This window comes from Gracilinanus agilis, chromosome 3, assembly GCF_016433145.1.
Source record: "Gracilinanus agilis isolate LMUSP501 chromosome 3, AgileGrace, whole genome shotgun sequence".
Classification (NCBI taxonomy): Eukaryota; Metazoa; Chordata; class Mammalia; order Didelphimorphia; family Didelphidae; genus Gracilinanus; species Gracilinanus agilis.
This window is the reverse complement of record NC_058132.1, coordinates 454,526,240-454,539,558: the sequence shown is the minus strand read 5'-3', so window position 1 is coordinate 454,539,558 and position 13,319 is coordinate 454,526,240. Positions and strand designations below refer to the sequence as shown.

Sequence of the window (13,319 nt, the reverse complement as noted above, 5' to 3'; positions counted from 1 at the left end):
GGGGGGGGGAGCCTCAGGGGGTGAAGGGAAAAGAGCATGAATTATGTAACCATGTTAACTTTTCTAAAAAATAAATATTAATAAATGTTTTTTTAAAAAAGGAAGTCACATTGAATAACTGAAAACCCAATAAACTCAGAAAATAGATAATAAAATATACCTTCTCCCTCATGCTGGAGAGCCAGGGTCACTGTCCAAAGTGACTGCATAGATTGTATTGAAAGGCAGTGAGCTACTGGGGGGCTACTGGACAATCACTGCCCACTGGAGGACTGTTAAAAATTACATCTATCATTTAACTACATCTACATATAAGGGAAGCTAGAAAATGAATGGTTTAGAAACAGCCTTCTAGAAATAAGATGGAATCATGGATTGGGCAAAATAAAACAAAAGCTTCATCAGAGTCTGGGGTAGTCAAAGGCGGAGTCCAAGATTCCAATGCAGAGAAAATGAGAATGATGTAGGAAGATATATACTACAGAATATTGGTCTAAACTTAATTTCTGTCAAAATGCTTTCCAGTTTTCATAGCAATTCTCATGGAAAGACAGACCCAGAAGACTATCTTTATTTTCATTATGAGAACTGGTAGGAACTAAAGCATCTTCTTTCATTAAGGAGCCTTAACTTTAGGCTCATTCATTGCTTGTCAACGAATTTGAATGTTTTTGCACAATTATTTTCCTTTATTACAAGGTAGGGTTCACTCTAAAGGAAGTGTTGAAATGTAATGTAGTTATAACATAATGAAATGCAATATATATTGTAACATAATATAAAAACAGAATGCATCAACAAAATAATTTAAGTTTTAAGAAAAGAAATAAGGTGGGTTGGGGCTAACCTGTGAAGTATCTTAAATCTGAGGTGGAATTTAGTTTTATTTTAGATCCTAGAGGTAATTGAAAATTTGAGAAGGAGGGGGCAGCTGGGTAGCTCAGTGGATTGAGAGTCAGGCCTAGAGATGGGAGGTCCTAGGTTCAAATCTGACCTCAGGCACTTCCCAGCTGTGTGACCCTGGGCAAGTCACTTAATCCCCATTGCCCAGCCCTTACCACTCTTCTGCCTTGGAGCCAATACACAGTATTGACTCTGAGACAGAAGGTAAGGGTTTTTAAAAAAAAAAAAGTTTGAGAAGGAGAATGGTCACATATGTGCCTTAGGAAAAAGATTTTGACAGGCAGAGGAACAAAGAAATAAATTAGAAGAGACTAATATAACATCCCAAGACAGAAATAATAATGGGCCAAACTAGATGAGCAAGTTATGTCTGTGTATGAAAATCCCTTAAATATATATATATACAAATGCCTCTCTGAGGTGACAGATACAAGAAGTACTATGTAACACAAAGAGATGATGAATTCAATTTTGGATGTATTTAAATTGAAGATATTACCCAAATGTCTGTAGTTCAAGTGAGAAATTAAGCAATAGCATGATATAGGGAAAAGAATGCTAAACATGGAATCAATAGAGTCTGAAATACAAATCCTGTTTCTGACCCTAACTAGCACCCTGCTGTTAGGGAAAAAACACTTGCATATCAACTTCATATGGTTCTGATAGAAAAATGCTTTGCAAACCTTAAAACCCTATTTAACTCCAAAGGAAGAACTGTTGGAGTTGTTTTTCATATCAGTGTGTTTATAGTTTTATTTTGGGGTTTTGGTTATATATGAATTTACTCTTACAACAATGGCCAATATGAAAGTGTGTTTTACGTGGTGATAAAAAAAATTGCTTAAAAATCCTACATAAATTTTAATTATTATTATAGGGAATCATTTACATAGAGATGTTAATTAAACCCAGGAGAGTAGATGAACTCACCAAGGGAAAAAAATATAAAGCAGTGGTTTTCAAATTCTTTTGCACATGTTATAGAGTATTTGTTGCCTGAGAATAAACATGAACCATGGTAGTATTACATGAAGGTATGATTTCAAATGTAAGGTCAATACCATTTGATGACTATTTAGACAAACTCACAACATATTAATGTTGCTATAATAGACCCTTTGAGAATTCTGGAAGAGAGACAGAAGATGGCCCAAGACTGAGCTTTAGGTAAGTTCCACTTAAGAGGCAGGAATTTAGAAGACAGTTGAGCCAAAAAAATACCCAGAAGGTACAATCAGACAGAAAAGAGAACCAGAAGAGAGATGGTGTCATGGAAGACAAAGAAAGACAGAAGATACAGGAGGACATTTTCTTCTTCCTTTCAGTTTCTGTTTTAGATTTATAACATAAATCATGACAAGGACATTGGTTTTTCACAGCCAGCTCATCAAATTCATCCACCAATATGGATATCCTCAAAAGAGGCTACACAGGGACAATGAACTGACTCCCCAAATTAAATAGAAGGAAGAAGAGATCAGACAAAAATCTTTGGGATTTAGGGAAACTACATAATGTTTTCATTGACCTCAAACTGTTCAGTACTGCAAAAATCCATCTTTAATACAAATATATTACCAGTGATGGCATGGAATGGATGGGATGAAATGGGATGGTATGGAATACCATAATCTTGAAAGAATTAAAGTTGCAAATAATCTAAAGGTCATGGAAAAAAAATGGTGTCCAAAAGCATGGTCAGATATTGTGAGTGATAATTCATTTGCCAAAAGACATTAATAAAATATACAGAAGTTAAAGGAAAGAAGTTCAGAGACAGAAGGGCACAGACAACCAAGGCAATACTGGTATTATCATGTTTGTATATTCGAAATGTTCATGTTTGTTGTTATTCAGTCATTTCAATAGAGACCCCATTGGGGGTTTTCTTGGCAAAGATACTGGAGTGGTTTGCCATTTCCTTCTCCAGTTCATTTTAAAGATGTGGAGCTGAGGCAAAAATGGTCAAGTGACTTGCCCAGGGTCACAAAGTAAGAGACTGAGGCTAGATTTGAACTCATGAAGTCTTCCTGATGCCAGCCCCTGCACTCTATCCACTGTGCCACTAGCTGCCCATTAATGTTTCACAAGAGGGAGGGGAGGAAGGGAGGGAGGAAGGAAGGAAGGAAGACATACATTACTGAGTGAGCAGAACCAGGAGAATAATTTATACAAGGATAGCAACACCATAAAGAAAAACAACTTTGAAAATTTTAAAAACTCCATTCATTGCTAGGAGCAACCATGTCTCCATAAGTCTACAACAAAACAGGTTATTCTCCCCTCCTCAGTAATGGACACAAAGAATCTAAAGAAATATACTTTTATGCACATGGTCACTATGTGGATTTGTTTTGCTAATTGGAGTATGCATTTTTGCTACCAAGGCTTTTTTCCCCTTTCTCCCAATTTTTAATTGAGGGTAGAAAGGGATGCAATAGAGATGCTAAAAACAGAGGGGGCACTGAAGCACTTTTTTTTAATGCACAGAAGAGCTGTTGAAAAATTGTTTTTAAAATATACAGGAGAGTACAAAAGGAAGTTCAGAAAGAAATATAGATATGCTGAACAATTTTAAAAGTAACAGACAGAATTTATTCATTTTTATCATTTTCATTAGTGTTAATTTAATTATTANGGGGAGAAGGGCCTAGGTTCAAATCTGGCCTCAGATACTTCCCAGCTGTGTGACCCTGGGCAAGTCATTTAATCCCTATTGCCTAGCCCTTACCACTCTTCTGCCTTGTATTCAATATACAGTAGTGATTCTAAGGTGAAAGGTAAGGGTTTAAAAAAAAAATTAAGGCATTACTAAGTATATGCTTGAAAGCAGAACAAGAAAAGAAAGCGGGTTAGTCATATGGTGAGAATTAGAAACGAGATAAAAATATTATGGGTCACTTCTTATTAGAAATTCCAACTTGTGGAAGGCCTACAACATACTGGGAACCTGAAGATATTTAGAATAATGTAGACAAGGGGAATCTAGATAGCTCAGTGGATTGAGAGCCCAGCCTAGAGATGGGAGAACCCAGTGTTCAAATCTGGTCTCAGACACTTCCTAGGTGTGTGACCCTGGGCAAGTCATTTAACCCCCACTGCCTAGCCCTTACCACTCTTTCTGCCTTGGAACTAATATTTAGTATTCATTTTAAGACAGAAGGTAAAAGTTTAATTCTTTTTAATTTTTTTTAATTTAAAAAAGAATAACATAGATGAGAACCACAAGATGAGAGACTATAGAATCTTTATCCATGGAGGCAGAATCTCCAACACTAATCAAACCAACCTCACTAATGTAATAAAATTTCTCTTTGCCTAGCCAGCACAAGTTATCACATGTTTCTCTAAGCAAACAAAAGAAAGACTGTCCACTTAAAAGACAGAAATTGTTTAGCATATAGCATAGTATATGAGACATCCATGAATGGAGGGAAACAGCATTCAAAAGAATCTTAACCTATTTAGAGGTTTGACAGCTCGACAGCTCAGAAACACCGCATGTCATTTTAATGTTTGTCTCTCGTCGGTTCTGGTCAAAATGTCACTGACGAGCCTGCTGTCACTAGATTTCATCATAATCACAAAATTCTATAATTAAGTAACTTGGCTGACTTATACAAGATTTGTGGACATTATTTGAAAAGCGCACGTATGAAAACCAATTACTTCTAAAAGATACAAACTAGTAAAAGCAGTCAGTTTGACTATTTGCTCCGAGAATCCCGTACTCCTTAACCTTCTGTTGCTCTCCATCCAGTAGCTCCATCCTACTATTCAATGCACTCCCACTCCGACTCAGGATTGCCAAACTGCTTGAGATACACACAGGCACAAACCTACTAATTTCATCTAATTTATGGTGTGTGCCATAAGTCAGGTCTTTACTGCTGCTTTAAAATCCTTCTCTGATTTGTCATTTTGTTCCCCACAGTGACTATTTCAAACATTTTCCTCCCAAGTCCCTACCAACCCCACCTTTGACTTGTAAGAAATGACTTTGTCTCCTTTATTATTTGACTTCTTGTATGGATTCGATTCTGACAAGTATCCTTCTGTATATTATCTGTTCTCTTGATTTCAAAGATGCCAAAGTCTCCTGGTTCTTCTAACCTCTCTATAACCTTTTCTCCTTTATTGATTTAGCTGATATTATTCCCCACTGGAGAATTGATGTTTTTGAATTACGGTGCTAGAAGAGACTTTTGAGAGTGCCTTGGACAGCAAGGAGATCCATTCAGTCAATACTTAAAGGAATTAATCCAGACTCTTCATTGGGAGGTCAAAACCTGAAGCTTAATACTTTGGCTGGATGATGAGAAGACAGGATTCACTGGAAAAGACACTGATGTTGGGAAAGGTTCAAGGCAAAAGGAAAAGATGGCAGAGAGCGAGATGGTTAGAAAGTGTCATGGAAACAACAAATACAAACTTGGACAGACTTTGAGAGACAGTGGAGGAGAGAAGGACCCAGCTTGCTATGGTTCATGGGGTCATGAAGAGTTGGACACAATTGAACACACTCCCTTCGAGACTAGACAACAAATAGGTCATGTACTTTCTCATCTCTGGAGCCTTTGCCTCTACTATTACCTAAATCTAGAAAACCTGGAATAGGACTAATCATAGCAATCTCCTGCCAAAAACAGAGAAATGAGCTCCAATGAAGCACTCAAAAAAAAATTCATGGACACCATTAAAAGGATCAGAGAAAATACTTGTTCACAAGGAAACACAGACAAGTGAGAGCTAGAACTGTGTATATACTTTTTAAAAAAACTTTTTATAATGATATTTTTGGCTTCATATCTTTTTTTCTGTTCTTTGTATGTGGAAATTTTCATGTTTGTTGGCATTTGTGAAGTTCAGAATAACAAAAAAATTAATAAATCATTAGGGGAAAAGAGAATTACAAAGCTTTCTAGAATTAATTAACCAGAATAACTAATAAGGAAGAGTTAATAAAAAATACCATACATATATTAATTACTCAAGACATTCCCTTGAACTTCTTGACAAATTCAAAAGTAGTCTACTACTTGATAGATAATTCTGAAGCAATTAGTAGGAGATTTAGAATCTTCAAGGAATGCTGGAAAAAAAACAAAAATTGGCAGGTTCTAAAAGGAAGATATGTTTGCTTAGACTTCATTATAGTATTCTCCAATTTGTGGTAGGTCAAAGTTTTCCAATGATTCTCACTGTTGCCTTTCAATGTTGACTGGATTCTAATCATCAGTTAATTCTGCATTATGATTGATCTAAATTTCTTCCCCATTCCACCCCCCACAAAACAAAAAAAAAAAAAAAAAAAAGTTTAATGCACAGACCAGGATGAAGTAACAAAGCAGGGAGAGGAACAAAAAAAATTAAGAAATGATCATTTTTGTCAGCTACAATAGATTAAGCTACTCTCAGCAATGATTCTACTGCTCTTAGTATTCCAGTTCAGGTAGCCGCCCTTAAGATGATGTGACCAAAAGTGGTGTTAGGAACATCAAAAATATGTATGTTGTTGTCTCACTGTGATGTGAGCTATGGTGTAATGGGTACAAAGGAGCCATTCCAATGGCAGGAGGTAAAGTACTGCTCAGACACTGGCAAAAGAGAAAACAGTGAAGCTGCACACAGTTCTTTGTTGTCAATATTTGGCTGGAGATTAGGACCAATTATTATTTTTTACACTGAAACAAAATCTTACAGACTCATTTTATAGATGAGACAACTGAGGCCAAGGAGGTCAAGGGATTTGCCCGAGTAGATGGCAAAGGGAAGAATATGAGTCTAGGGTCTAATATAAATAAGGGAAAGTAATTTTTATTCCAAAATTCAAGAGTCTTTTATCTGTGAGGTGAGACAGCCTGATCACCTGCAAAAGGATTTATTGCTCCATAATAGCAGACAGGAAAGGTTTGTTTTGAGAAATAGGTTAGATTGCAACAAAAACTGATGCTACCATATACTTTGTTAATGGTTAATTGGAAGGTCTCTCAAACCTACAAAAGTCTGGGAAGAAACAAAAGAAGAGAGAGAAGGAAAAAGGGAGGGGGAAGGAAGGAAGAAGGGAGGAAGGGAGGGAGAGAGGAAGGAAGGGAGGGAGGAAAGAAGGGAAAGGAGGGAGGAAGGGGGAGAGAGAGGGAAAAAAAGAAAGGAAGGAGGAAGGGAGGGAGAGAGGAAAGGATGGAGGCAGAAAACAAGCTTTAAGCACAGATATTGTGCTAAATATTGGATTATGAACTCAAGTCTTCTTGATTCCAAATCCTATACTCACTAGATACACTGTGCCACCTAGCTGCTCCTAAAAAAAAGTCTCGCTCTCCAGGGACAAAAGTATGAATTAACTCCTCTGGAGAAAAATATTTTTTGGTTTTTGGTTTTTGGTTTTCTCCCACAAAGGTTACTGACCAAAGGAGCAGGGTGCAGGGGGTGGAGGGTCAGGTCAGAGTACCATCCCCAATCCAGTAATTCGATCACAAAAATAGAGATTGATATAAATGCTCACAAAATTAATTTAACCCTCTCTTCACCCAGTGAAGAGGAGGATGTTTTATTTCATGGGATAATAGACTTTCCTTGCCTTTTATGCTGCATAACCTTCGGTTTTCTTGTCTTCATATATCTCCTGCAAGTGGTAGGGGGAAAAGATATGGTTTGGTTTATGGCTTCTAGATGCCTGGGCACTGAACCATAAAGCAAGATGTTTGCCCTGACCTTAAATCAAGATCCATTACATTATGGGATTGGAAATTCCATCATTTTCTTCCGGCTATAACCAGAAGATGATACATTAGGCAATGGAATCTCTACTCCACTGGTGAAAATGGTATGATCAAATCTATCCCAATAGGGGAGAAAGAGAGAGAGTGCACAGAATCATGAATTCCCTAAAGCCTTATTTGTCTGATGGTAAAAGGCTGTGAAAACATTCTGCAATACATTGAGGGTGGAATCATATTGACAAGAGAATGGAATATGGGAGCAATGAAATCCAGAGGGCAGAACCAACCTGCTCGGGTTCCACATGGCAAAACATGGATATCTTTTCCTTTACGGCCATTTCAATGGGCTTTGAACTTCTGCACACAATCTGTATCAAAGTCAACGAGGTACAAATCAGTCATCAGGAGAGAAAGAAGATAAAATATGATGCTACAGAAATTAATCATTCACTTTGTGACCTAGAAATGAGCATAATCTTTTCTGTAAGAGGCTCAGAATTTGGTCAGGGAATATAGCACATTAATTTTATGGGGAAAAAAACTTTATGTCCATTACCTCATCTGATCCTCATTTAAAAAATCCTTTAAGGGGGCAGCTGGGTAGCTCAGTGGCTTGAGAGCCAGGCCTAGAGACAAGAGGTCCTAGATTCAAATCTGGCCTCAGACACTTCCCAGCTGTGTGACCCTGGGCAAGTCTCTTGACCCCCATTGCCTAGCCCTTACCACTCACTCTTCTGCCTTGGAGTCAATACACAGTATTGACTCTAAGATGGAAGGTAAGGGTTTTTAAAAAAAAATAAATAAATAAATAAACAAATAAATAAATAATCCTTTAAGCTGGTTACGAAAAGGACTTTAATCCCCACTTTGCACATGAGTAAACTTACCCTCAGATAAAATGACTTTTCCAAGATCACACTAAGAATCTAAGTCAGGACTTGAACCAAGGATTTCTAGCTCTAACTAAATAAATACTGTGTTCTACTTAACACTACACCAAATCTGCAGGTAAGGCCCTGAATTCCAAAGTATCTCAGATATGTATTATATAATGTATATGAATAATATACACACTACATGGTATGTAAATTATTACATATATATTTATAAATATATTACTAATATTGTGTGTGATTAAATAATATATAATTGATATGTTGTATAAATTAATATATGAATAATATCTAAATTTTGATATGAAAACTAAGATTATAATTATAAGAACACTGATTAAAATGATCATTTGACATGATTCCAGAAGGCCAATGAAGAAGAATGTCACTATCTTCTGACGGACTTAATATGCAGAAAGACATAAGTTTTTGGTCATGGCCAATGTGGGAATTGGTTTTGCTTGATTGTGCATATTTGTTACAAGAGTTTTGTTTTCTTTTTGATCGGAGGTAAGGTAGGAGGGAAAAAATAATGTTTATAATACCAAAAAAAGTAAAATTTTAAAATGCTTGAAAAAATAGAACATGTCTACACATTGGTTCATAGAACTAAAGATGAAATAAAGACTATTATGAAGAGTTTTGGTTCCTTATTATCTTGAGGCATTGTAGTTTAAACCAGAAATAAAATTTGAGTAGGATGAGAGGATATAGTTGTTTCTGAAATACAAAAAGTTATCTTAAGAAAGGAAGAAAAGTTCCTCACATACATTATGGGAGACGCAATTCTTAAAAGGTATATGTATTGAGAGCCAGACCTAGAGACAGGAGGTCCTAGGTTCGAATCTGGCCTCAGACACTTCCCAGCTGTGTGACCCTGGGTGAGTCACTTGACCCCCATTGCCTACCCTTACCACTCTTCTGCCTTAGAGCCAATACTCAGTATTGACTCCAAGACAGAAGGTAAGGGTTTAAAAAAATTAAAAAAAAAAAAAAAAAGGAGGGGGCAGCTGGGTAGCTCAGTGGATTGAGAGCCAGGCCTAGAGACGGGAGGTCCTAGGTTCAAATCTGGCCTCAGACACTTCCCAGCTGTGACCGTGGGCAAGTCACTTCACCCCCATTGCCCACCCTTACCACTCTTCTCCGTTGGAGCCAATACCCAGTATTGACCCCAAGACGGAAGGTAAGGGTTTAAAAAAAAAAAAAAGGTCATGTAAAAAACTACCAAAAAAAAGATGATGATGATGAAAAAAATAATAGCTCATATCATATAGTATATAATTCAATATATTAAATAACATCCATATATAACATTATATAATGCTATATAATTATAGAACACTTCAGAGTAGGTCAAAAAAAGGGTAGTATATTAAAGTGAAAACTATGGAATTTTAGAATCCAAGAATTCCAGTTCAATTCATAGCTTTGTTACTTTGTACCAGTGTGACACTGGGCCAATTATTTCACCTCTTTTGGTCTGTTTCAGCATCCATTAAATGAGATGACTGGCATAGATTACTAAGGTCCCACAACATCTATGATCCAAAGAGAATGTAAATGTATAGTTGAGAAGTAGGAGGAATACCAAACTTTCTGGCTTCCAAACACAAAAGGTGTATAGTTACAAAATTTGTTTTACAACTAAAAGGACAAAATCTAGTCCTACCTCTTAACTCTAAATGAAGTGCTCTCCAAGGAGATGGAGAGACTTTTCCCAAGGTCAAATAATTCATTAGTGGCAAAGCTGAGAGTTTGACCCCAGGTTTTCTGATCCTCAGTGTTGTTTTTCCTTATTATCCTGCCCTAACTGTATGACTGCATATATGCTATTTATACTGTTGTCATAATTAAGGATCTGTAGTTAAGCAATGTGGGCAAAAGGTGCTAGAAAAATTAAATCCTCTCTATATATTCTTACCAATTTACCAGGTCAGACAACAGTTCTGAAAGAAAAAACAACTTTAAGAAACTTTAGAACTGTGATTAATGCAATAACCAACCTCCATGATGAAGCATGTTATCTACCACCTTGCATAAAGGTGATATACTTAAGGTACAGAAACAATGTGGATGAATCTTGTTTAACTCTGCTTGTTTATTACAACGGGTTTTTTTCCCTCCCAATTTTAAATGGAGTTTGGGGGAAGAAGAAAGAAAGTTAGCAATAGTGAACCCCCAAAGTGGCATTTTTTTAAACCTTTATTTTCTGTCTTAAATACAATTAAAATCTAAGGCAGAAGAGTGGTAAAAGCTAGGCAATTGGAGTTAGGTGACTTTCCTAGGTCACACATCCAAAGAAGTATCTGAGGCCAGATTTCAGCACAGGTTCTCCCAACTCCAACTCTGGCTTTAACTGCCCCCAAGAGGCTTTTTTTTAAAATGCACAGAAAAAAAGTTTAAAAAAAAAATAGAGACAAGTAGGAAGTTTTGAAAGTAATATGTATAATTTATTACATACTTTTTTAAAAAGCTTCAAATTCAATTGATAAATGGTCAAAGGATATGAATAGATAATTTTCAGAGGAAGAAATCAAAGCTGTCAATAATCATACAAACAAATGTTCTAAACTGCTTTTGATTAGGGAAATGCAATTTAAAACAACTCTGAGGTACCATCTCATTATCAGATTGGCCAATGTAACAGTAAAGGAAAATAATAAATGTTGGAGGGAATGTAGCAAAATTGGGACACTAATACATGCATTGCTGGTGGAGTTATGAACTTATCCAACCATTCTGTAGGACAATTTGGAATTATGTCCAAAGGGCTATAAAAGAATGCATACCTTTTGATCCAGCAATACCATTACTAGGTCTATATCCCAAAAAGATTTTTTTAAAAATGAGAAAGGACCTGTTTGTACAAAAATATTTATAGCTGCTCTTTATGTGGTGGCAAAGCACTGAAAACTAAAGGGAAGTCCCTCAATTGGGGAATGGCTGAACAAACTGTGGTATCTGATAGTGAAGGAATACTATTGTGCTATAAGCAATGATGAAGAAGATGATTTCAGAGAGAGATGGAGAGACCTATGTGAACTGATGCAGAGTGAAATAAGCAGAACCAGGAGAACACTATTGACAACAATACAGTGATCCAAGACAATTCAGAGGGACTTATGAAAAAGAATGCTATCCACCTCCAGAGAAAGAACTGCTGGAGTAGAAATGCAGATGAAAACATATGATTTATCACTTGTTTATTTGGGTATGTTTGGGTGTTTTCAGTTTTATAAAGATTATTCACTTACAAAAATGAATAACACAGAAACATGTTTTGCATGATAACACATGTATAACCCAGACTGAATTCCTTGCCAGCTTCGGGAGGGGGAAGGGAGGAAGGGAGGGAGACAATTTGGATTATATAACTTCAGAAAACTCATATGGCAATGTGTTATTAAGATAAAAATATGTTTTCTTAAAGCTGGAGATTCATAGTTTCTTATAAAATTCTCTCTGGGTATTCTGCTATGTATATGGACATGACTTTTTTTAATGTCTAAGTTCAGATTTACGTTTAATTTAAAAAATAAAAATAAAAAAAACTTACCAGGTCAGGAGACAATCCTAAGCCTCTCAAAGCCCGAACACTATTTTGCGTAGGCTTGGTTTTCTGTTCTCCCGTGGCACTGGGCTGAAAGAGAAATTTTAAAAGCTGAAATTTTATCAATTTACTATGGCCATGCCCAAGAAAAAGAATCAAGAAATAAATATGATAATTATGTCCGCTGAGGTCAAGTGAAATGGAAATCTGAATAACATCAGTGAACCTGATCCTCACAGACAACTATTTTAAGCGCCCCACAACATCCCAGACTAAAAAAGAAAATCAAGGGAGAATTGAGTACTTCTAGATCAGGTATTAGGAGATCTGATTTTATCTAAGAAATAATATCTCAACTATCCATTTCTCTTTTCTTTTTTTTTTTTAAAACCCTTACCTTCCATCTTAGAATCAATACTATGTATTGGTTCTAAGGCAGAAGAGCAGTAAGGGGTAGGCCATAGAGGATAATTGACTTACCCAGGGTCACACAGCTAGGAAGTGTCTGAGATCATATCTATTTCTTTTATTATATAACATAATTACTCTTTCATTCTATAGCTTAGAACAGAAGAAGAGCCTATTAATAAGTTGGTTATCTCTGGTCAATATAACTAAAGGTTTTTAAATAACTTTTTAGGATAAGTGAGTCTGAATAATCTAAGGTTTTTTTCTACCATACCAATGTTTCTTAATCCAGCCTTCACAGAAGGACAACATAGATAATACTGAACTTTCTGACAAGGTCCTTTCTACCTACTCTCTGAAATCTCCTTATAGATCCCAGAGATGGACTGGAAAGGAAGATGTTGAAGCCAAGTGCTAAAAATCAGAAGTAAGAATGTACAGAAAAGACAGAATCATCTTTTTAAGTTCACATATTTTACAATCATCAGGGATAAAAGTTGTGTAAACAAGTAAAGATTTGCTCCAGATCAGCACAGGAAAAAAAATCTACTAAAGTGAAATATTTCTCCTATAAAGAAATTTATCTGCAGCTAAAACTGGCTTCTTGCTTTATTTTGTAAGCAAATTTAAATATGTGTAAATAGCTAAGAGTAGCATTTAGCTCAATTTCAAATTTTTCAGTACATATAAAGGATAAAAGCCCAAAAGAACATTAAAAAATTTAATAATAATAATAATTCAAAAAGTATAGTACTTTATACCCTTGACCCTTATGAGGTATGTGCTATTATTAATCCCTCACTTTACAAAGGAGTAAACTGAGGCTCAGAGAGATTAGGACAC

General features: G+C 36.0%; 1 protein-coding gene across 1 annotated transcript in view; it reads right to left on the bottom strand.

Annotated features, from left to right (window-relative positions):
* The window catches only part of CTPS2 (CTP synthase 2), a 139,548-nt gene that overhangs the window by 111,679 nt on the left and 14,550 nt on the right, over nt 1–13,319 (bottom strand). The window contains exons 5-6 of the mRNA XM_044670348.1: nt 12,075–12,158; nt 7,913–7,993 (exon numbers count right to left, since the gene is read on the bottom strand). Of these exons, the coding sequence (XP_044526283.1) occupies nt 7,913–7,993; nt 12,075–12,158 (165 nt within the window). The remainder of the gene's footprint in view (nt 1–7,912; nt 7,994–12,074; nt 12,159–13,319) is intronic.